Genomic DNA, 25,984 nt, shown 5'->3' with positions numbered 1-25,984 from the left:
ATTTCCATTACCAAGTAATTTTAATCAGGCTATAGTGTGTTGAACAAACGGAGTAAATCCACTAGTAAGTGTCTGGATACAGTGGGAATTCAAACTGAGTCGTTAATTTCAAGTTGTTTTCATTCATCTCTAAACCAAAGACTATTGATACTAAGAGGGGGAGGGGGGGGGGGGAAGGAGGAGGGGCGGTCTTTGGGAACATGGTACTTCCATTAATAAGCTTTCAGTTCCCATGGGTTTCGCTCTGAAATTTAAAGTTACTGTGCTCTTGACTGACTAATAGTCCGCCATGGATTTTCGACTGAAGAAGGGGTCCGCCAGATGAAAAGGTTGGGAAGCCCTGTTCTACACGAATAAAGACGGAAACATAGGATGAATTTACGAGGGTGGTTCGATAAGTATGGTGAAAAAGCAAGATAAAACGTTTGTTTCGTAAAGAACTCACCTTACTTCCCGACATAGTCTCCTTTGGGGGATATACTAGTACACTTGATTCAGCGATCCTCCAGCTTTTTCATCCCATTGGAAAAATAAGTTCTGTCTAACTCTCAAAAATACTCCTTCAATGCAACCATCGCTTCACCATTTGATGACTACTTATTCCAAGCCAAAATTTCGAGTCGGCAGTCGCTTGGTGAATACGGCGGATGAGGGATCAATTCAAAGCGCGATTAACGCACTTTCGCCGTTGGTATCGCTGATGTGTGAGATACTCGAATAATGATAACGAAACCAGCGGCTGTATTTGAATCTAACGTTGTTTATTCTACATGCTACCATGGTCAGACGACCATGCTGGGCTTCTTGTTGCCACGGAAGCTACGGAATACAGTTAATTTTGGCCCGCTGCATGCGATTCTATTCATTGCACATGAAAACGGTTGTGGATGGCAGGTTACGTTCGGCGCCTGAAGGTGACACCACGTGGTGTCGAAACTGGTAGCTTATGTTAAAAAGAATAAACGACGTTAGATTCAAATACCGCCGCTGTCCTGCTGCAGTCCCACCTTTCTTGATGGATTGCTACAGACGTGTGAGATGGTGCATTATCTATATGAAAAAGAACTGTTATGCGTGTCAATCGCGGTCTTTTTTTAAGTCAACGCATGTTTCAAACGCTCTAACCACGAAGCACAACAGCGTCCAGTAGTGACTTCTCCTTTTTCCAGGTAATGTATGAGCTTTACCAGCTGACAAAATGGTCTTCGCCTTCTTCGTTACACCTTCACAAGCTTTGTTTATTGTTTTCACTACCGTTTTGGCTCTAAGCACTACGGGACTTAACATCTGAGGTCATCAGCCCCCTAGACTTAGAACCACTTAAACCTAACCAACCTAAGGACATCACACACATCCATGCCCGAGGGAGGATTCGAACCTGAGACCGTAGCAGCAGCGCGGTTCCGGACTGAAACGCCTAGAACCGCTCGGCCACAGTCGCCGGTTCCACTACCGTTTTGACTCTGTGTGTAATCATGGATCCAAGTTCCATTAAAAGTCATAAATTGGCGCAAAAAGTCTTGCGTACGGCGATTAAACATCGCCAGACTGTGTGTTGAAACGTCGTGCCAGATGCACTCTTGGACAACTGTTAGGAATCGGGGCATCCACCTCACACGCAGCTTCTCCATAGCCAATTCTCCGGGCAGGACATTAAACAGTCGTTCAGTTGAGGTGCCTGCAGTCTCAGAAGTCGGGCGGCAAGAGTACGCTTCGTTTTCGGTGCTTGCCGACCACGTTTAACTTCATTAATCCAAAAGTAAATGCTCTTCAAGATGGTGTAGAGTCCTCGTGAATTTCATCCAACTCGGTTTTGATTTGTGCGGCAGTCCACCCCTTCAAATTAAATGTTTAACAACAACACGAAACTTGACTCTCTCCATTTTCAATCACAGTCCACACATTAACCAATTCAGACATCTGTCAACAATGAACTGTACGCTATACATTGTTGAAATTCTTAATAGGACCCTTGAATAATCAAGCTTACCAAACATGAAGGCACATCGAAAATGTTCCATTCTTTCATAGAAATTTACCAGATTTATCAAACCACCCTCGTAATTAACGCATCGAAACTAAAAGTTTTGCTTGACGCGTTTGTTACTGGTTGATTTTCTTGTACACTGCGTATCGTAGCGCGCCATTGAAGTAACGCTTGTTTCTATTGTGCACGATCGATGGTGTTGCCGCTTACATCCACAGAGCATTCCTGAACGCACAGATCAGCGTAGATTCTAAACGATCTGCGGACGAGATGTGAAGTTGCTGTTGTCACGGAGCAACAAGCTTACTGGAAATCAATTTTTGATGTTTCTGAGCAACAGTCATACAATAATTTTTAAATTAACACACCGCCATGTGATTGTATTTTTGTTTATTGAATTAAGACCCAGGTTTCTGCCTTTTATGCCATTTTCATGTGACTGCTGAAACCAAAAATTGCGTACAGTAATACCACATAAATTTTAAAAGTTGTAAAATGTCCTAAACAATGAATGTAAATAAGTGTATAATTAAGAAATATGTGCTTACAGTTTATGTCATTAACGTATATTGTTGGGCATCAAGCTCAAAATTGGCCACAAATTAAGAAAAATATTGGCTCCAGGCGAAATGCCAGACGTAAAACATCATCTTGTAAAAGATCAGTAAATGATAGTGGGAGCATGTCATATTTAGTAAATCCAAGTTTACTTTGGTACACAAAAGATGAAAACATGTCCTTATGTCTAAATGGTAGAGAAATCAAAGAGTACAGGTAACAGACCAACTGAATACGAAAATGACAAAATGTCACAGATATATGACTATTAATGTTAAATATCTTCAGGCTATATATAATTACCTTTGGGGTGCCACTGTGTATCTTTGTGTAATCTTTGCAATAAACATGCATCGTCAACAACTGTAAGAACTAAAGTCTAAAAGGAATAAAATGAAATAAAATTCAAAGACAATTAATCACAATAAGTATATAGTAAGTGCCATTGATAATAAAAATACGTAAGTTACCAATAGGAGTTAAAAACGCGAGAGGAGGGGGGTAGCGGTTGTGCTGGGGGGTGGGGTGGGAAGGAGTTAATGGATGCTGGAGAGGTGCGTATATATAAGGGATATGGGTGGGGCCGGATAAAATGATAGTAGGTATATGAGTAATTTGATTAAATGTTAAAGCAGGAAAAATCAAAATGAGAGTGTAGGTATGGGGTAAAGTTGGTGTGGTGAATTGGGGGGGGGGGGGGAAGTGAAGCAATAAACTTCGAAGAACCTACTGACAGGCGAGTCACTGAAGGCTCAAAATGTGGGGAGGTGTGATAACAAGAGACTGTGGTATATACTGACAAACAAAGCATTAAGGAACGATAGGGGGGGGGGGGGTTGGGAGAGAAGAATGATAAATGGTAATCCATTAGATTACATCCACACTGTCGTCTTACTGTCCTCAGTTAACATACTTGTAATAAATAAGTCTGTATCTATTGTGTTGTGATAGATGAATCTATTTATGGAATGTAACACCAAAGTAGCATTCATTAGGAGTCTTTCCTACTAAGGGGCAGCTACTCTATTTTATACAAACGTAATACAATTTTCATAGGCATAGTGTAACTACTTTATATTTTCCTACTTTTACTGTAATTCATAAATATTGCACTCTGACTGTAGTCACATGTTTTCTATCCACCTTGGACCCTCGCCCCCCCCCCCTTACCCATTCATTTCACTCGCCCTCTTGTGTGTTCTGGTCTCTCTCTCTCTCTTATTCCTAGCTCTCCACTCTGGCAGCATTTTCATATCAACCTAATCTAACGGATTACCATTCTTCCCCACCCAGCCGCTCCCTCCCCCATTCCTTAATCCTTTGTTTGTTGGTATATATCACAATCTCTTGTTACCTCCCATTTTGAGCCTTCAACCACTCGCCTATCAGTAGGTCCTTTGGAGTTTCTTGCCCCCCCCCCCTTCCCCCCTCCCGGATTCACTACACCAAAATTATCCCACATATACACTCTCATTTTGATTTTTTACTGCTTTAATACTTGATCAAATACTCACTCATGTCCCTACTGTCGTTTTATCTGGCCCCCATCCATATCCCCTACATATCCAATTTCAGAAATATCTTTATAAATGCTTAAGGAAAGTCATTCCCTGGTCAGTCGTGCTGAAGTCACTTAGCTATACTCCGCTGCGCGTTACAGATAAAGCACCGGGCCAAACTTCATTACATTTTCTTAATGTCTTCAGACGGCATTGAATCCACAAGGAGACCACACAAGAATCATATTTTTGTACCTTTTCATGTTTATGGTACGTGTAAGTTCAGAAGTCAAATATCAACCCTACGAAGCAGTTCCACGGAACTCTCAAAAATTACGGAAAAATAGACTCTGAATGTTTCCAAGCGTCTTGAATAGCCGAAAACAGGCGAGCGGAGCCTTTGGTGAAGCCCTTATTCACGCTGACCGCCTTGTCACGTGACGCGACAGCAGCACTACTAGCGCATAAAGTGAAAACTATATCGTCCGTGACGTTAATGTTTATGGGGTGATGCAGCGATACAAAAGGCACCACCCGTTTCCCGACACACTACGCCAACAAATTACGCATCAAAATTCGGGTTTTTGAGAATACATTCATTTGATATTCACCCTATCTTCGTATGTTCATATTTATTTATACTTCGCGAACAGTACCTTTACTTACGACATTTTACAATAGCTGTCTTAAAAGCTTCCTTGTAAAGTTCTGCAACGCTATTGCTCCCAACAGTATTGACGAAACTTAAATATATGTAAACGTCTGAAGATGGATTACCAGGCGTCCTGAAATGTCATCATGGATAAATAAACGCCTATAAAAGCAGCTGTTTGCAGATAATCATTATGAATTATCTTCAGTTTCAACAGTTTCAGTATTCTGTAAAAACAAAATACGGCAGTGAGATAGGCAATCCCGATCGGCAAACAGTTAAGAGTAACTTGACAAATATCTCCCGAGGGCCGAATGCGGCTCCCGTGGCGCCGTTAACCCATCTGTGTGCCCTAAAGTAATGTCGAAGTTTCGACGTACTATGTAGGTCTGTGGTATGGCTTTATGGTAGAAAAAGTGTCAGCCATGAGCATGTCTATGCAAACTGTGTAAAAAAAGGTGCATGATGTATGAGCATTTTGGTGAAATGTAAAATATATAAAGATGAAAAAAATGTAATTCGCCATTTTTTTTAAATTTAAACATTCTTTATCAACGATATTTTATAAGAGGTCAGCAATTAAGAATTTATATTTGCATTGAAACTGGATTTTTGTCAGCAATATGTTATTAGAAATAAGAAGAGGTGCATTTTTCATTAAGATGACAACTAATATGTGTTACTTAGCATATATTTGATGAATTTTATGTTTAAATGAGGCAGGTTTTGGAACTGGATGAAAAAAATAAAGACCTAAATGTGGCTCGAATCAATGATCTAGCGATGATGTCTCGAGCGCTTCCGATTTTTCCCACACGCTTATGTATTTTGCACTGCACGGAAATGCTCGCAGAAGATGCACCGTTGTTCAAAACATTCGCGTCAGTGGGGAATCAAACCGATGCCCTCCTCGTAGCCATCGAGCATTCTGTCACACAGCCGCGCCGTCTGTCGAAAAAGTAACCTTACTTTAGGATATCAAAGACGCTTGGAACAGTATTGTGAAAGTTGTAACCCGACAGTAATCAGACGACACACAGCACCAGAGCGTACAGTAAATACAAGGGTCGTCCACAAAGTAATTTCCGTTTCTATTTCTACCCGCGGCAGCGCCACGATCGCATTGCCGAGCATACGCAGCATTTACTCATAGAGAAGACATGTACGCCATTTTCAGATCGCTGCTGCCAACGTGTGCTTTGTAGTGCTTCTTTGTAATGTCTGCCGTAATTGAAAATGCCGCCGCGTGTGAGATCTGATCTGTGATTCGTTTTCTAAATGCAAAGAAAGTTAAACCAAAGAAAATTCATCGGCAAATCCGCGAGGTTTGCGGACAAAATGCTATGAGTGATTCAATGGTTAGAAGAATGGTCAGACTGTTCAATGAAAGACGCGATCAACTGCACGATGAAGAATGAAGTCGACGCCCGTCTGTGGTTACTGAAGAGCTGGTTCACTCAATTGAAGAGAAGATTAAGCACAACCGTAAGTTTATACTTAGTGCCCTTGCTATGAAGTTCCGCAAATCTCACTATCACTAATTCATGAAATTGTTACTGAAAAACGGAAATTTCGAAAACTTTGCTCACCTTGGGTACCCAAAATTCTTACTGAACAACACAAGAAAGAACGGATGGGCAGTTCATTTCAGTTTTTGATACGCTACAATGAAGAAGGCGATGGTTTTCTTTCTCAGATGGTCACGGGGGATGAAACTTGAGTTTCGTACGGCACCCCTGAAACTAAACGGCAATCAGTGGAATGGAGGCGCACTTCATCCCCAACGAAGGTTTAGCTGATACCTCGAAAACTCATGTGCATCATTTTTTGGGACAGAAAAGGCATTTTTCTGATCGATTTATTACTACGAGGCCAAACAATCAATGCACATGATTACTGCGAGTCCATTAAGAAATTGCGCCGTGCAATACAGACCAAGCGCAGAGGATTACTGTCAAAAGGTGTTGTTTTTTTCCACGATAATGTTCGACCTCACACGGCGAATGTGACCAAACAACTCTTATGGGAATTTCACTGGGTTCAAAAATGGCTCTGAGCACTATGGGACTCAACTGCTGTGGTCATTAGTCCCCTAGAACTTAGAACTACTTAAACCTAACTAATCTAAGGACATCACACACATCCATGCCCGAGGCAGGATTCGAACCTGCGACCGTAGCAGTCGCAAATTTCACTGGGACGCGTTTGATCATCCTCCGTACAGAATGAGAAATATATTCTGCAGTGTAGTGTGCGCTGATATGAAACTTCCTGGCAGATTAAAACTGTGTGCAGGACCGAGACTCGGAATCGGGACCTTTGCCTTTCGCGGGCAAGTGCTCTACCATATGAGCTACCCAAGCACGACTCACGCCCCGTCCTCACAGCTTTACTTGGGCCAGTACCTCGTCTCCTACCTTCCAAACTTTACAGAAGCTGTCCTGTGAACCTTGCAGAGTTAGCACTTCTGAAAGAAAGGATACTGCGGAGACATGGCTTAGCCACAGCCTGGAGGATGTTTCCAGAACGAGGTTTTCACTCTGCAGCGGAGAGTGCGCTGATATGAAATTTCCTGGCAGATTAAAACTGTGTGCCGGACCGAGACTCGAACTGGGGAGGAGTTTGTGGCACAACTTGACAAGAAGAAAGGATCGGTTGGTAGGACATGTTTGAGTACTGGAGGGCAGCGTGGAGGGTAAAAATCGTAGAGGGACACCAAGAGATGAATACACTAAGCAGATTCAGAAGGATGTAGGTTGCAGTAGGTACGGGGAGATGAAGAAGCTTGTACAGGATAGAGTAGCATGGAGAGCTGCACCAAACCAGTCTGAGGACTGAAGAGCACAACAGCAACAACAACAACAACAACAACAACAGGGCGTATTCTTTCATTCAGAAAGATGCAGGTGGTGCAGGAAGGAGGGGTGAGGCGCCTCACCGATGGCCGAGTCCGCGGTGCTGTCCTGGTAGAAGTAGAGACAGGCGTCCTTGAGCACGCAGAAGCGGCGCCGCCACTTGGGCCCTATCTGCGTGAGGTAGCCGGCGCAGTCGGGCTGCAGCACGCTGCTGGCGGGCAGCCGCAGGGCTCGCTGCGTCGCCTCCAGCCACTCGTCCGCCTGCAACAGGTAGCCACACTCTGGCAGCTGAGGCCGTTACTTCTCCGTAGCAGCTTCACGGCTTGGTATTGGGGCAAGAGAAGCCAATGGCTGGCTGAGAAGGAAAACTCTTAATCGTACCTCCTTCAGATTTACGAAGTCAAATAAAAACCTCTCAGTCGTCTAGTTCCTAAACTTATTTTGTTTAGCTACTACACTACTGGCCGCTAATATTGCTACACCAAGAAGAAATGCAGATGATAAACGGGTATTCACTGGACAAATATATCATACTCGAACTGACATGTGATTACATTTTCACGCATTTTGGATGCATACATCCTGAGAAATCAATACCCAGAACAACCACCTCTGGCTGTAATAACGACCTTGATACGTCTGGGCATTGAGTCAAACAGAGCTTGGACGGCGTGTACAGGTACAGCTGCCCGTGCAGCTTCAACACGATACCATAGTTCATCGAGAGTAGTGAGTGGCGTATTGTGACGAGCTAGTTGCTCGGCCACCATTGACCAGACGTTTTCAGTTGGTGAGAGATCTCGAGAAAGTGCTGGCCAGGGCAGCAGTCGAACATTTTCTGTATCCAGAAAGGTCAGTACAGGACCTGCAATATGCGGTCGTGCATTATCCTGCTGAAATGTAGGGATTCGCAGGGATCGATTGAAGAGTAGAGCCACGGGTCGTAACACATCTGAAATGTAACGTCCACTGTTCAAAGTGCCGTGAATGTGAACAAGAGGTGACCAAGACGTGTAACCAATGGCACCCCAAACCATCACGCAGGGTGACACGCCAGTATGGCGATGACGAAAACGCGCTTCCAGTGTGCGTTCACCGCGATGTCGCCAAACACGGATGCGGATTCATCCGGAAAAATGACGTTTTGCCATTCGTATACCCAGGTTAGAGATTGAGTACTCCATCGCTGGCGTTCCTGTCTGTGATGCAGCGTCAAGGGTAACCGCAGCCATGGTCTCCGAGCTGATAGTCCATGCTGCTGCAAACGTCGTCGAACTGTTCGTGCAGATGGTTGTTGTCTTGCAAACGCCCCCCTCTGTTGACTCAGAGATCGAGACGTGGCTGCACGGTCCGTTACAGCCATGCGGATAAGATGCCTGTCATCTCGACTGCTAGTGATACGAGGCCGTTGGGATCCAGCACGGCGTTCTGCATTACCCTCCTGAACCCACCGATTCCATATTCTGCAAACGTTGGATCTTGACCAACGCGAGCAGCAATGTTGCGATACGATAAACCGCAATCGCGATAGGCTACAATCCTTTATGAAAGTCGGAAACGTGATGGTACGCATTTCTCCTCCTTACACGAGGCATCACAACGTTTCACCAGGCAACGTCGGTCAGCTGCTGTTTTGTGTATGAGAAATCGTATGGAAACTTTCCTCATCTCACCACGTTGTAGGTGTTACCACCGGTGCCAACCTTGTGTGAATGCTCTGAAAAGCTAATCATTTGCATAATACAGCGTCTCCTTCCTGTCTGTAGCACGTCATCTTCGTGGTGTAGCAATTTTAATGGTCAGTAGCGTAGTTTCGGCAATTTACTATGGCATCTTCAAGCCCATGACCGACGTGTAGGAAGATTCCACTTCCCTTTTGATCAAAACAGGGGCCAGCAATACTGATATTAGCAGATTTCTGCTTGCTATTGCGATACATAGGTCGGCAGATGAGGGTTGGAGGTATCGTTATAGCAAGCAGAAGTCTACTAATACCAGTAATGCTGGCCCCTGTTTCGATCAAAACCGAGGTGGAATCTTCCTATACGTCGACCAGGGACCTGAAGTTGGCGTAGTAAATAACCGAAACTTGTAGCCAAATAAAATAAATTTGGAAACTAGACGGCTGAAAGGTGTTTTATTCTACTTCCTGTATCAAAAAGCCGAATCCTGCAACAGTCTATGAAAAAATGGACATATAGGTCCTTCAGATTTAATGGTAAGATGGCCCAGTGGAGAGTCCGTCAAAAATTGGGCGTAGATGAAGCATGAATACAGGAAGGTGCAAGAAGCAAAATAGAAACAGTTAACAGTCCAAGCTCAAGGTATGCAACATCGATTGATCTGGAAGAGCCACGGCGTGTTGATTATCTGGTCACGGTGTTGAGTTACAAAGCGCGACATCCGCCTTCGAAAGTCTCTCGTGTCCTTTTGTTCATAACATTATGAACTTTCCGTCCTAGCATTGATGTGTCTGATCGCTGTATTCAAATTTGAGTTTGTATCGTAGCGTAACATCCGTTTGCTACAACTAGGTGTACGGAACGGACTTTAATGGAAGTTGATTCCACATAGCATACATTGAAGCGCCAAAGAAACTAGTATAGTCGCGTATTCAAACACAGAGGTATGTAAACAGGCGGAATATGGCTCTGGGGTCAACACTATATAAGACAAGTGTCTGCCGCAGTTGTTAGATTGCTTACTGCTGCTACAAAGGCGGGCTGTCAAGATCTGAGTGAACGTGGTGTTGCAGTCGGCGCACAAGAGATGGAACACAGCATCTCCGAGGTAGCGATGAAGAGATCCTTGAATATCAGGAATCCGGTGAAACATCAAATCTCCGACATCGCTGCGACCGGAAAAAGATCCTACAAGAACGGGACTAACGACGACAGAAGAGAATCATTCAATGCGACGGAAGTGCAACTCTTTCGCAAATTGCTGCAGATTTCAATGCTGGGCGGTCAACAAGTGTCAGTGTGTGAACCATTCAGCGAAAAATCATCGGTATGGGCTTTCGGAGCCAAAGGCCCACTCGTGTACTCTTGATGACTGCACAACACAAAGCTTTACGCCTCTTCAGTGTACCACGGCGCGGTTATCTAGCATCGGACTTGCTGCTTACAGTGGGTCCCAACCTCTAGCCGGTGTGTATCCGAGACGTGTGTTTTCACCAGATCCCATTATTACAAGGCCAGACGTAAGTACCTCGTATTTTTTCTACACACGTACTACATGTTATGGCTCTTGCGCTCCGTTTTGGAAGTTTTGACTCTTCGATTTCTTTGTTGTAATATAGTTAGCTCCCGTTTACTTGTTGTTTTCATTTACGCGGCATCTCGCCTGCTCTCACTATTCATCAAGTGTATTTGCGGCAGTAATATTTTCTTACAACATGCCTCTTATTCTATAACCAATTTACAGTATGGCAAATGCCATGATCACAGAAAGAGAACAGACACTTCAACGACCGAACGGACTGTCCATAATTTTGCGAAGAAAAGTGGACACGAGGGAGATTTGCAGTCCAACACCGTGACCACATAACGACCACGCCGAGTCTGTTCGAATCAGCTCGATATTGTACGGCTTGAGCTTGGACCGTTCACTGTTTCTATTTTGTTTCTTTTTTCACGGTTCATTACATCTTCTTACTGTTTTCATGCTCGACCTGTGTGAAGTTTCTGACGGGCTGTCCATCAGGTCATCTTACCGCTAAATCTGAAAGGGATGCGATGGGAAGTTTCCCTTGTGAGGGAAAGACAAACCAACAGTTTGTCTTGTTGCTTCCATAACGCTGCAGAGTGGGGACTTCAGCTCTGAGTTGTTTTTGAGCGCACATGCTATTTTATTAGTAAGTTTCTACTCGACGATGCTTTCCCTGTTTTCTTTATTTGCAATCTATTTAAAAAATTTTGGGTCTTCATCCTCCAGCACTTAGGCTCACAAGTGGACCATCAGACCTGTTAATCACGCATTTTAGTGAGTTTAAGGTGAGTTGTAGAGTACCTGGCTAGCGGATTTTCATGCGACGGCTCCTAGTTTCCGTGCAAATCAATACTTCCTATCTCTGTAACGTTAATGATGCTACAATAAAGCGAAGAAAGCGCAGCGGTTTAAATTCGTGGCTGTCGCGCTGACGGTACACGTTCAAATGTAGCCGGCGTACTTTTTCTCAGTTTCACTATACAGTACATCATTAAATAATGGATGTCATGCAAGATTATCCAAAAACGCTCATTAATGAATCAGTCACTACAGCAAACTTTCTTCAAATGTGTATACCGTTTGTTACAGAATCGTTTTACTCACTATGGCTTGCAGCGTTTACTATACTGCAACAGAATTCCGGATGTTATTTTGGGTTGCTTCTAATATAACACAAATTGGTTGAGCACCACGCACATTTAGTGATAGCCGCTGCCTTGTTGGCTCACGGATTTTTGAGAAGCGATGCCGGGTTCTTTCTTCGATCAAATTCAATGTGAATCACGTGTATTTCATCATTCCTGTGGAAGTAGTTGCACTAAACTGATGCAGACTGAAAGAATGTTTTTTACGGATTCTTCTCTAGAAGCGATATCCCTATTAGTTTTAGCAAGTAGGGAGCATTTTCAATTTACTTCGTGAAAATTTTAATCTGCCTTTGAAAATAAACATCACGGGGTTGGTAAAGAGGAGTACATTTGCGTAAGATAATGTTTACAGTACAGGTGCTTGCTTTTCTTTCAAGTATAAAGGTTTGATCGCTGAGTGTTTTATCAGTTTGCCCTTTGGCATTTTAACTACGAACCACATACGGAATATACGTTTGAAGAACGTTTGCAGTAGTGATTCATTTATTAATTATATTACTAAGGCGAAAATGACTATCTTTGAATAATTTTCCGTGACATAAACTATTTAATGAGATTCTGGACGATCAAACTGAAAAAAGTAGGGTTTAAACCTCTACCGTCAGCCTGATAGCCAAGAATGTGAATCTTAGCCGCTCCAGTACTTTCGCTTGGTTGAAACGTGACTAACGTGATTTTCACAGGTAGTAGGAGCCGTTGTAAGTAAAGCCACTAACCAGGTACTGATGGCCCTCTAAAACATGCCAAAGAGTCACCATATTCCTGATTAAAATACCTGATAATTCCCTTCTCAGCTATCGAAAGGGCTTTACCTGCATGTATATCTTGTTTGCGTGCCATGTAGTACTATTACACGTATTTTATCGTGACCAAGAGGCCAACAGCGTAAAAAAAAGTAGCAGGTAGGTGCTGCAGAACTCCAATCCTCAAATCAGTGGGTCGACATGTAATATGCAGGTAAGTGCGTTAAAGTGGCGCTTCATTTACACACTATCTGGATGTAAGCTTACAGGTGTGGGTGGGTGTCTTACTCAGTCGTCCTAGGTCACAGAAAGAATGACGCTACGGTGCAGGCGTCACTGTCTTCGTTTTCCTTTCTTGGCTCACGTGTCACTGATCGGCCGTGGCAACATATCAAGATCATCAGCATTTAACTCCTAATAAGGTCTTAATTACTGTTCACTCACCTCTTAGTTTGTTCCATAAGTTGCGATACTGTCGCGAATAAAACAGTGATCCGTATATAAAATAAATTTCTTTTAATTTACGTCTATGGTCACAAACTTTTTGGTTACAGATTACCGGTTTCGGTCTGTAATAACCATCTTCAGAACTGCAGCAAAAAATATGGGAAAAACGTAAATACACTCGCAGATTGTCTACAGCTTAAAAACAATAAGTATATCATAATGGGAAGTACTACTGACGTATTTGTGCGCTATAAGTATGAAGAGGCATACCTATGTTTTATAAAACCAGTGTCCTAATGTACTACAGCCATAGTCTCATCGTCAAATGTTAAATGCAAAATGAGCACCAGCATCGTCAAATATAAATAAATAACAGCATATGCACGAGTCACATTGTGAGTAGCATTACTGTTCAAAACAAGCTGCCGTACAGCAGCCACAAGATCTTTGTGTTGCAAGTTCACCAGATGTCGCTTCTGTAGCCACACACTAGTTTTCAATGATTAATTGAACAGAGTAAAATTAGGGGGGAGGGACACAATCCTTGACGTCTGTAATGAGCTTATAAGGTATAAAATACATTATAGTAATAAATAGCAATGAAATAGAAAACGACAAAAGTCAGATTGTTCAAAAGAAGAAGAGTTAAAAGACAGTAATTTACATATACTCAAGTGACAATGTTCTGGATAATGACATAAGCAGATAACATCGTTCATAGCCGGCCGGAGTGGTCGTGCGGTTCTAGGTGCGTCAGTCTGGAACCGCGAGAGCGCTACGGTCGCAGGTTCGAATCCTGCCTCGGGCATGGATGTGTGTGATGTCCTCAGGTTAGTTAGGTTTAAGTAATTCTAAGTTCTAGGGGACTGATGACCTCAGCTGTTAAGTCCCATAGTGCTCACAGCCATTTGAACCATCGTTCACAGTGCAGAAAATAATATAAAAACTATAAAACAAATAGCTGAAGATGCCACTGCAGATTGTTTTGAACAGTAATGCTACTGACAACATGACTCGTGCATATGCTGCTATTTTTATATATTTGACGGTGCTGGTGCTAATTTTGCATTTAACATTTGACGATGCCACTTTGGCTGTAGTACATTAGGACACTGTTTTTGCAAAATGGGCACAAATACACATATCTGTAAGTAGTACTTTACATTATGGTCTATTTATTGTTTTTAAGCTGTAGACAATCTGCGAGTGTATTTATGTTTTCCCATATTTTTTGCTGCAAATCTGAAGATGGTCATTACAGACCGAAACCGGTAACCTGTGAACAAAAAGTTTGTGACCATAGAAGTAAATTAAAGGAAATTTATTCTTAGTTTGTTGTTGGTAAAATCCGATGTGCTTACCGGGAATGTGAGCCAGAACTTCAACGCCACAAGAACTAAAGATGCTAACTGTCGGGTCAGAGCTCAACATTTTGGTGTTTGTGAACTCTGGCTTCGGAGAGATTTACGATACAAGTGTTCGGTACGTAATTCTGTAGAGCAAGTATTACTTGATTTCAAATGAAATGATACAATTTCAGATATGATTCTTTTTAACACGTTTCTTGTAGTGGCCATTTTCGCAGCAGCTGTATATAAATTACAGTTGTTTTCAAAGAAAATTGCCTTTAGAACGCTGCACATTGAAATTTTTTATTTTTACTATGCACCCAGACGCGTTTCGCCTTTTTTACAAGGCATCTTAAGTGGGTGTACTGAAATATTACATGATTTGTCCTTTTTACACATAGGTTATGGTTTCACATGTAAGTTATAGATTTAGGAACTGTTTTTAACAGCGTGAAAAAGGCATTTTTTTGAAAACAACTGTAATTTATGATTCTTTTTGTATGTACACTGAAGCAGCGAGTGGAAATTTGTACTTGGCATAGCGGTTCGCACAGCTCCAGGGATTACCTCGACCCAAATTCTCAATGTCACCCCAGTCTAATTGCAATTCCGTCTTACACACGAACAGAATTGCCAAGGCTCTCCATCTTCTGGAATAGCATCTCGGTATCGAACGTAAATGTGGTATTCAGCCTGAAACTCAGGAGCAGGCAGTTATACAGGGTGGCCCATTGATCGTGACCGGGCCAAATTTCACACGAAATAAGCATCAAACGAAAAAATTACACTGGCGTGAAGGGGGAAACCAGATGGCGCTATGGTTGGCCCGCTAGGAGACGCTGCCATAGGTCAAGCAGATATGAACTGCGTTTTTTTAAAATAGGAACACCCCTTTTTATTAAATATTCGTGTAGTACGTAAAGAAATATGAATGTTTTAGTTGGATCACTTTTTCGCTTTGTGATAGATGGCGCTGTAATACTCACAATCATATGGCTCACAATTTTAGACGAACAGTTGGTAAAAGGTAGGTTTTTTAAATTAAAATACAGAACGTAGGTACGTTTGAACATTTTATTTCGATTGTTACAATGTGATACATGCACCTCTGTGAACTTATCATTTCTGAGAACGCAAGCTGTTATAGCGTGATTACCTGTAAATATCACATTAATGCAATAAATGCTCAAAATGATGTCCGTCAACCTCAATGCATTTGGCAATACGTGTAACGACATTCTTCTCAATAGCGAGTAGTTCGCCTTCCGTAATGTTCGCACATGCATTGGCAATGCGCTGACGCATGTTTTCAGACGTTGTCGGTGGATCACGATAGCAAATATCCTTCAACTCTCCCCACAAAAAAAAAAATCCGGGGACGTCAGATCCGGTGAACGTGCGGGCCATGGTACGGTGCTTCGACGACCAATCCACCTGTCATGAAATATGTTATTCAGTACCGTTTCAACCGCACGAAATATGGTACGGGTGCAATCGATGTTGATGTAGCATTCTCAACACCAACGTTTTTGAGATTCCCGATTCTCGCGGAATTTGTCTGCTACTGATGTGCGGATTAGCCGCGACACCAGCTAAAACCCCTACTTGGGCGTCATTATTTGTTGCAGGTCGTGGTTGAAGTTTCACATGTGGCTGAACACTTCCTGTTTCCTTAAATAACGTAACTATCCAGCGAACGGTCCGTTGGGCATTTTGATCACAATAGCCATACATCAATACGATATCGACCTTTTCCGCAATTGGTAAACGGTCCATTTTAACACGGGTAATGTATCACGAAGAAAATACCGTCCGCATTGGCGGAATGTTTGGCTCTGGCTCTGAGCACTATGGGACTCAACATCTGAGGTCATCAGTCCCCTAGAACTTAGAACTACTTAAACCTAACTAACCTAAGGACATCACACACATCCATGCCCGAGGCAGGATTCGAGCCTGCGACCGTAGCAGTCGCACGGTTCCGGACAACGCGCCTAGAACCGCGAGACCACTGCGGCCGGGCGGAATGTTACGCGATACCACGTACTTGTACGTTTGTGACTATTACAGCGCCATCTATCACAAAGCGAAAAAAGTGGTCCAACTAAAACATTCATATTTCTTTACGTACTACACGAATATGTAATAAACAATGGGAGTTCCTATTTTTAAAAAACGCAGTTGATATCCGTTTGACGTATGACAGCGCAATCTAGCGGGCCAATCATAGCACCATCTGGTTTCCCCCTTCAAGCTAGACGAGTTTCGTTCTTTGTAGTTTTTTCGTTTGATGCTTATTTCGTGAGATATTTGGCCCGGACACTGTCAATGGACCACTGTCTACAAAGAAAATGACAATTTCAGAGATTTTAAGGGTCTCATAGAGAAATGATGTTTTTATGTACGTAGACTGAAGCAACGAGTGAAAATTTGTACCAAGAGTGCTAAGGAGTGTTCCAGAACATGGAGAGCCTCAGCAATTCAGTTCATGTGTGATGTCCTTAGGTTAGTTAGGTTTAAGTAGTTCTAAGTTCTAGGGGTTGATGACCTCAGAAGTTAAGTCCCATAGTGCTCAGAGCCAATTCCGTTCGTGTGTGGATGAATTTAAAGTAGACTGGGGCGGCAGTGAGACTGGATCGAGGAGGGAGGCGTGCCTGGGTAATCCCTGCAGCTTTGTGAACCGCTTTGACAAGATGGCTTGGTGGCTAGCGCACCTGGCTAATAAGGAGGAGACCCGGTTTCAATTCCTGACGTTGTTACTTGGTTGTTGCCTAGTCTCTGTGTCGGAAGCAGTTACTGTTTTGTATTTGCATTTCACTTTTCACTTCTAGATACTTTATTATGGTACATAACTATGTTACAAGTAGAAAATGGAATGATCATATAAAGAAGATCATTGGTAAAGCAGATGCCAGACTGAGATTCATTGGAAGAATCCTAAGGAAATGCAATCCGAAAACAAAGGAAGTAGGTTACAGTACGCTTGTTCGCCCACTGCTTGAATACTGCTGACCAGTGTGTGATCCGTACCAGATAGGGGTGATAGAAGAGATAGAGGAGATCCAATGGACAGCAGCGCGCTTCGTTATAGGATCATTCAGTAATCGCGAAAGCGTTACGGAGATTATATATAAACTCCAGTGGAAGACTCTGCAGGAGAGACGCTCAGTAGCTCGGTACGGGCTTTTGTTGAAGCTTCGAGAACATACCTTCACCGAGGAGTCAAGCAGGATATTGCTCCCTCCTACGTATATCTAGCGAAGAGACCACGAGGATAAAATCAGAGAGATTACATCCCACACAGAGGCATACCGACAATCCTTCTTTCCACGAACAATACGAGACTGGAATAGAAGGGAGAACCTATAGAGGTACTCAAGGTACCCTCCGCCACACACCGTCAGGTGGCTTGCGGAGTATGGATGTAGATGTAGATGTAGAATATGGAGGTAAATGCGTTTAAGTGGGGTTTCATTTACACACTATCTGGATACAAGCGTACAGGTGTGGGTGGATGTCTTACTCAATCATTATACGTCACAGAAAGAAGCACGCTACGGTGCAGGCGTCACTGTCTTCGCTTTTCTTTCTTGGTTCACGTGTCATCGATCAGCGTGACTACGTAGCAAGATCATCATCATTTAACTCCAAAAAGGTCTTAATTACTAACCTCTTAGTTTGTTGTTGGTAAATTCCGAAGTGCTTATCGGGAATGTGAGGCAGAACTTCAGCGCCACAGGAACTAAAGACGCTGACAGCGGAGTCAGAGCTCAACATTTTGGTGTTTGTGAACTTTGGCTTCGGAGAGATTTACGATACAGGTATTCGGAACGTAATTCTGTAGAACAGTGATACTTGATTACAAATGAAATGATACAGTTTCAGAGACTTTACTGGTCTCATACAGATATTATTCTTTTTATATGTAGACTGAAGCAGCGAGTGAAAATTTGTACCAAGGCTAGGAATCGAACCTGGGTCTTCTGCTTATTAGACATGTGCGCTGGACACTAAGGCACCTTGGCATATGGGTTCGCACAGCTGCACGGATTACCTCGATCCAAATTCTCTATGCCGACCCACTCTAATTTAAATTACATGTTATAAAAGAATGGTTCAACTGTGGGACTTAACTGCTGAGGTCATCAGTCCCCTAGAACTTAGAACTACTTAAACCTAACTAACATAAAGACATCACACACATCCATGCCCGAGGCAGGTTTCGAACCTGCGACCGTAGTGGACGCACGATTCCAGACTGTAGCGCCTAGAACCGCTCGGCCACTTCGGCCGGCTTACGTGTTACGGACGAACAGAATTGCCGAGGCTCTCCATCTTCTGGAATAGCATCTCGGCATCGAACGTAAATGTGGGATCCAGCCTGAAACGCAAGTGCAGGCATTTCTACAAATAAAATGACACAATTTCAGAGATTTTACGAGTCTCGTAAAGAAATTATCTTTTTTACGTATGTAGACTGAAGCGGCGAGTGAAAATTTGTACCAAGGGTGCTGAGGTGCTGTTCCAGAACATGGAGAGGCTCAGCAATTCCGTTCGTGTGAAAGGGGGAATTGAAAGTACAGGGTGATCAAAAAGTCAGTATAAATTTGAAAATTTGATAAACCACAGAATAATGTAGATAGAGAGGTAGAAATTGACACACGTGCTTGGAAAGGCATGGGGTTTTATTAGAACAAAAAAAAAAAAACAATAAAGTTCACAAAATGTCCGACTGATGGCGCTGGACAGCAAATCTGCTACCGTGACGGGTGAGAGGTACGCCGATATGTTACAGAATCGCAACATCCCCAGCCAGGCTGATAAACGCCGCTGGAACGTACGATATTTATGCAGGATGGCGCTCCTCCCCATATTGCTAGACGCGTGGAAGATATCTTGCGCGCGTCGTTTGGTGATGATCGTGTGCTCAGCCGCCACTGTCGTCATGGGTGGCCTCCCAGGTCTCCAGATCTCAGTCCGTGCGATTATTGGTTTTGGGGTTACCTGAAGTCGCAAGTGTATTGTGATCGACCGACGTCTCTAGGGATGCTGAAAGACAACATCCGACGCGAATACCTCTCCATAACTCCGGACATGCTATACAGTGCAGTTCACAACATTATTCCTCGACTGCAGCTATTGTTGAGGAATGATGGTGGACATATTGAGCACTTCCTGTAAAGAACATCATCTTTGCTTTGCCTTACGTTGTTATGCTAATTATTGCTATTCTGATCAGATGAAGCGCCATCTGTCGGACATTTTTTGAACGTTTGAATTTTTTTGGTTCCATTAAAAACACAATCTCATCCGAAGCATGTGTGTCAATTTGTACCTCTCTATCTACATTATTTCGTGATTTATTTAGTTTTCAAATTTATACTGACTTTTTGATCACCCGGTACATTGGAGAGGCAGTGAGACTGAATCGAAGAGGGAGGCGTGCCAGGATAATCCTTGCAGTTACGTGAGCCGCTTTGCCAAGGTGGCTTGGTGGCTGGTGCACCTGGCTTATAAGGAGGAGACACGGTTTCAGTTCCTGGCGTTGCCTAATCTCTGTTTCGGAAGCAGTTACTGTTTTGTATTTGCATTTCACTTTTGTCTTCTAGATACTTTAGTATGGTACATAACTAAGTTACAGGTACAAAACAATGTGTGATGCACCTTTATGCTACTTACAAGAGAACCTCCCCATCGCACCCCCCTCAGATTTAGTTATAAGTTGGCATAGTGGATAGTCCTTGAAAAACTGAACACACATCTATCGAGAAAACAGGAAGAAGTTGTGGGGAACTATGAAAAAAATAAGCAAAATATACAAACTGAGTAGTCCATGCGTAAGATAGGCAACATCTAGGATATTCCGAACTCAGAAGCGCCGTGGTCCCGTGGTTAGCGTGAGCAGCTGGTGAATGAGAGGTGCTTGGTTCAAGTCTTCCCTCGAGTGAAGAGTTAAATTTTTTATTTTCAGACAATTGTCAGTTTTAGACAAAATAGAATTATTATTTGTCCGTCCATCCGTCCGATGCGAGGTAATTGCGCCGTAGTATGGGGACGCTATATCTAAAGAAACATATGTTTTGATAGAGCACAGGGAAAACTGTGCGACTGTGAAACTGTTGCATTCATTTGTTGCAGTTTATGTGACAAACTGTTATGTTTTCATCAGTTTTTTGGGAGTGATTATCACATCCACAAGAAAACCTAAATCGGGAGAGGTAGAAGAATCTTTTTAGCCATTCGCCAAATGTACAAGTTAGGTGGGTCGACAACATATTCCTGTCATGTGACGCACATGCCGTCACCAGTGTCGTATTGAATATATCAGACGTGTTTTCCTGTGGAGGAAACCTTGCGATCAAATGTTTTCGGTTCCCATTGGAGAGGCACGTCCTTTCGTCTACTAATCGCACGGTTTTGCGGTGCGGTCGCAAAACACAGACACCAAACTTATTACAGTGGACAGAGACGTCAATGAACGAACGGAAAAATCATAACTTGGCGAAAATAAAGAAAGTCAACATTTCTCTCGAGGGAAGACTTGAACCAAGGACATCTCAATCCGCAGCTGCTCACGCTAACCACGAGACCACGGCGTTCCTGAGCTCGCAATATACTTGATGTTGCCTATCTTACACATAGACTACTCAGTTTGTATATTTTGCTTATTTTTTTCATAGTTCCCCACAACTTCTTCATGTTTTCTCGATTGATGTGTGTTCAGTTTTTCAAGGCCTATCCCCTGTGCCAACTTATAACTAAATCTGAGGGGGGTGCGATGGGGAGGTTCCCTTGTTAGTGACACGCACAGTGGTTGTAGTTGGAGTGCGGGCCGGCTACTCACGTGGTTGTTGCGCTCGATGGCGTGCGAGAGGACGGCGAGCCAGCGCGTGAGCGCCTCCTCCGAGTCTGCGGCCAGAGTCAGCCCCAGGCCGCCCTTGCGCGCCAGCTGCAGGCAGTGCTGCCGCCCGGCCGCCTCGCAACGCGACGCCGCGTACCGGTGCAGCATGAGCGCGCCCAGCGGCAGGCTCTCCTGTGGAAAAGCAGGCCACGGCGTCCGTAAGGGCCGAGGCACTCAAGCAAGCGTAGCGAGGAAATCCACTGCACCACTTAAAAGTACCGTATGCTGGGTATGCTGACGAAACAGCTCCATTTTTAGCAATCATATTCATTCGCTCCATAGACAAAACATCCGCACCTAAAGAATAGAAATTTAAGCAGATCGCACAATTGCACAAGAAAGGAAACAGAAATAATCGTTGAGTTATATGTATCACTAAACGATTAACTGTCAGGAAACAAAAATTCGATTTTCGCGACTTCATACAGTTACTGGCCGAATTTAAGAACTAAAAGTGCTGTCATAATCTACTTAATAAGAGCGAAAATCTTAGTTTAAAGGTTTAATCTAGTAAGTCAGATGCTATTGTAACACTTTTTGTCTTCTACCGTAGTTTTTATTACGATATTACAGCGCCTGTGTTACTCCCAATTATGATGTGTTGAGTGCTATTTACAAGAGATTTTAGATCGATTGCGTGTTTCTGGATTTCCGGAAGGCTTTTGACACTGCACCACACAAGCGGCTCGTGGTGAATTTGCGTACTTATGGAATGGAATGAGACAGCGTTGTAGCCTATCCCCGACGTTATTCAATTTGTATATTGACCAAGCAGAAAAGGAAACAAAAGAAAAATTCGGAGTAGGTATTAAAATCCATGGAGAAAAAATAAAAACTTAGAGGTTTGCTGATGACATTGTAATTCTGTCAGAGACAGCAAAGGACTTGGAAGAGCAGTTGAACGGAATGGATAGTCTCTTGTAAGGAGGATATAAGATGAACATCAACAAAAGCAAAACGAGGATAATGGAATGTAGCCGAATTAAGTCGGGTGATCCTGAGGGAATTAGATTAGGAAATGAGACACTTAAAGTAGTAAAGAAGTTTTTCTATTTGGGGAGCAAAATAACTGATGATGGTCGAAGTAGAGAGGATATAAAATGTAGACTGGCAATGGCAAGGAAAGCCTTTCTGAAGAAGAGAAATTTGTTAACATCAGGTATAGATTTAAGTGTCAGGAAGTCGTTTCTGAAAGTATTTGTATGGAGTATAGCCATGTATGGAAGTGAAACATGGACGATAAATACTTTGGACAAGAAGAGAAAAGAAGCTATCGAAATGTGGTGCTACAGAAGAATGCTGAAGATTAGATGGGTAGATCACATAACTAATGAGGAGGTAATGAATAGGATTGGGGAGAAGAGGAGTTTGTGGCACAACTTGACAAGAAGGGATCGATTGGTAGGACATGTTCTGAGGCATCAAGGGATCACCAATTTAGTATTGGAGGACAGCGTGGAGGGTAAAAATCGTAGAGGGAGACCAAGAGATGAATACACTAAGCAGATGCAAAAGGATGTAGGTTGCAGTAAGTACTCGGAGATGAAGAAGCTTGCACAGGATAGAGTAGCATGGAGTGTTGCATCAAACCAGTCTCATTACTGAAGACCACAACAACAACATGAAATATCGTCCTAGTTATGTAACTGCATTTGTGATTTCCTGTCAAAGATGTCAAAGTTCGTAGTAACTGACGGAAAGTCGTCGAGTAAAACAATAGTGATTTCCCCAACGTAGTCTTATAGGCCCTTTGCTGTTTCTTATCTATATACACTATTTGGGAGACAATCTGAGCAGCTGTCTTAAGTTTTTTGCAGATGAAGCTGTCGTTTATCGACTAATAAAGTCATCAGAAGTTCAAAACGAATTGCAAAACGATTTAGAAAAGATATCTCCATGGTGCGAAAATTGGCAGTTGACCCTAAATAACGAAAAGTGCGAAGTCTCCACATGAGTGCTAAAAGGAATTCGTTAAACTTCGCTTACATGATAAATCAGTCTAATCTAAAAGCCGTACATTCAACTAAATATCTAGGTATTACAATTACGAACAATTTAAATTGGAAGGAACACATAGAAAACGTTGTGGGGAAGGCTAACCAAAGACTGCGTTTTATTGGTAGGACACTTGGAAAATGTAACAGATGTACTAAGGAGACTGCCGGACTCTGTGACCGAGCGGTTCTAGGCGCTACAGTGTGGAACCACGCGACCACTACGGTCGCAGGTTCGAATCCTGCCTCGGGCATGGATGTGTGTGATACCCTTAGCTTAGTTAGATTTAAGTAGTTCTAAGTTCTAGGGGACTGACCACCTCAGATGTTAAGTCCAATAGTGCTCAGAGCCATTTTTTACTAAGGAGACTGCCTACACTACGCTTGTTCATTTTTTAGAATACTGCTGCGCGGTGTGGAATCCTTACCAGATAGGACTGACGGAGTACAGCGAAAAAGTTCAAAGAAGGGCAGCACGATTTGTATTATCGCGAAATATGGGAGAGAATGTCACAGAAATGATACAGGATTTGGGCTAGAATCATTAAAAAAAGGTGTTTTTCATTGCAATGGAATCTTCTCACGAAATGCCAATCACCAACTTTCTCCTCCGAATGCGAAAATATTTTGTTGACACCGACCTACACAGGTAGAAACGTTGGCCACGATAAAATAAGGGAATCAGAGCTCGTACGGAAAGATGTACGTGTTCGTTATTCCGCGTGCTATAGGAGATTGGAATAATAGAGAATTGTGAAGGTGGTTCGATGAACCCTCTGCGAGGCAATTAAATGTGATTTGCAGAGTATCCATGTAGATGTACCGTATGCTGACGAAACAGCTCCATTTTTAGCAATCATATTCCTTGGCTCCCCAGACAAAACATTCGTATCTAAAGAATAGAAACTTACGCAGATAACACAAGTACACAAGAAAGGAAACAGAAATAATCCGTTGAGTTATATGTATCACTAAACGGCTAACTGCCGGGCAACAAAAGTTCGATTTTCGCGATTTCATTCAGTTACTGGCCGAATTGAAGAACTGAAAATGCTGTCAAAAAAATGGTTCAAATGGCTCTGAGCACTATGGGACTCAACTGCTGTGGTCATTAGTCCCCTAGAACTTAGAACTACTTAAACCTAACTAACCTAACGACATCACACACATCCATGCCACAGGCAGGATTCGAACCTGCGACCGTAGCAGTCACACGGCTCCGGACTGCGCGCCTAGAACCGCGAGACCACCGCGGCCGGCAAAATTCTGTCGGAATCTACTCATTAAGAGCGAAAAATCTTAGTTTAAGGGTTTAACCCAGTAAGTCAGATGATATAGTAACACTTTTTGTCTTCGACCGTAGTTTTTATTACGATATTACAGTGCCTGCGTTATCCCGAATTATGAAGCGTTGAGTACTATTGACAAGGGATTTCAGATCGATTCCGTATTTCTGGATTTCCGGGAGGCTTTTCACACTGTACCACACAAGCGGCTTGTAGTGGAACTGCGTGCTTATGGAATACCGTCTCAGTTATGTAACTGGATTTGTGATTTCCTGTCGGAGAGGTCACAGTTCGTAGTAACTGACGAAAACTCATAGAATAAAACAGAAGTGATTTCTGGCCTTCTCAAAGGTAGTGTTATAGGCGCTTTGCTGTTTCTTTTCTATATAAACGATTTGGGAGACAATCTCACCAGCCGGCTTCGGTTGTTTGCAGATGACACTGTCGTTTATCGACTAATAAAGTCATCAGAAGATCAAAAGAAATTGCAAAACGATTTAGAAAAGATATCTGAATGGTGCGAAAATTGGCGGTTGATTATAAATAACGAAAAGTCTGAAGTCTCCACAAGAGTGCTAACAGGAATTCGTTAAACTTCGCTTACACGATAAATCAGTCTAATCTAAAAGCCGTAAATTCAACTAAATATCTAGGTATTACAATTACGAACAACTCAAATTGGAAGGAACATATAGAAAACGTTGTGGGGAAGGCTAACCAAAGACTGCGTTTTACTGGCAGGACACTTAGAAAATGTAACAGACCTACTAAGGAGACTGTCGGCCGGTGTGTCCGTGCGGTTCTAGGCGCTTCAGTCTCGAACCGCGCTGCCGCTACGGTCGTAGGTTCGAATCCTGACTCGGGCATGGATGTGTGTGATGTCCTTAGGTTAGTTAGGTTTAAGTACTTCTAAGTTCTAGGGGACTGATGACCACAGATGTTAAGTCCCATAGCGCTCAGAGCCATTTTTTTGTACTAAGGAGACTGTCTACACTACACTTCTCTGTCGTCTTTTAGAATACTGCTGCGCGGTGTGGGATCCTTACCAGATAGGACTGACGGAGTACATCCAAAAAGTTCAAAGAAGTGCAGCACAATTTGTATTATCGCGAAATATGGGAGAGAGTATCACAGAAATGGTACAGGATTTGGGCTGGACATCATTTAAAGAAAGGCGTTTTTCGTTGCGACGGAATCTTCTCACGATTAATTCTTCTTTGATTTATAGGTACACATGCGTAGTCATCCTGCACATGGAAATACGTTGCCGTAGCACGTCGTTTGATGGCCCAAACAAAATAACACTGCTCACTGAAGGAGAGCACTATCGTGGGGTAATTCGTTTTCCGTATCTG

General features: G+C 43.0%; 1 protein-coding gene across 1 annotated transcript in view; it reads right to left on the bottom strand.

Annotated features, from left to right (window-relative positions):
- Positions 1-25,984, bottom strand: part of LOC126335960 (uncharacterized) — a 1,093,560-nt gene that overhangs the window by 14,220 nt on the left and 1,053,356 nt on the right. The window contains exons 31-32 of the mRNA XM_049999436.1: positions 21,293-21,481; positions 7,635-7,812 (exon numbers count right to left, since the gene is read on the bottom strand). Of these exons, the coding sequence (XP_049855393.1) occupies positions 7,635-7,812; positions 21,293-21,481 (367 nt within the window). The remainder of the gene's footprint in view (positions 1-7,634; positions 7,813-21,292; positions 21,482-25,984) is intronic.

The sequence above is a fragment of the Schistocerca gregaria genome, chromosome 2 (genome assembly GCF_023897955.1).
Source record: "Schistocerca gregaria isolate iqSchGreg1 chromosome 2, iqSchGreg1.2, whole genome shotgun sequence".
NCBI lineage: Eukaryota > Metazoa > Arthropoda > Insecta > Orthoptera > Acrididae > Schistocerca > Schistocerca gregaria.
This window is presented reverse-complemented; position numbering and strand designations above follow the sequence as displayed.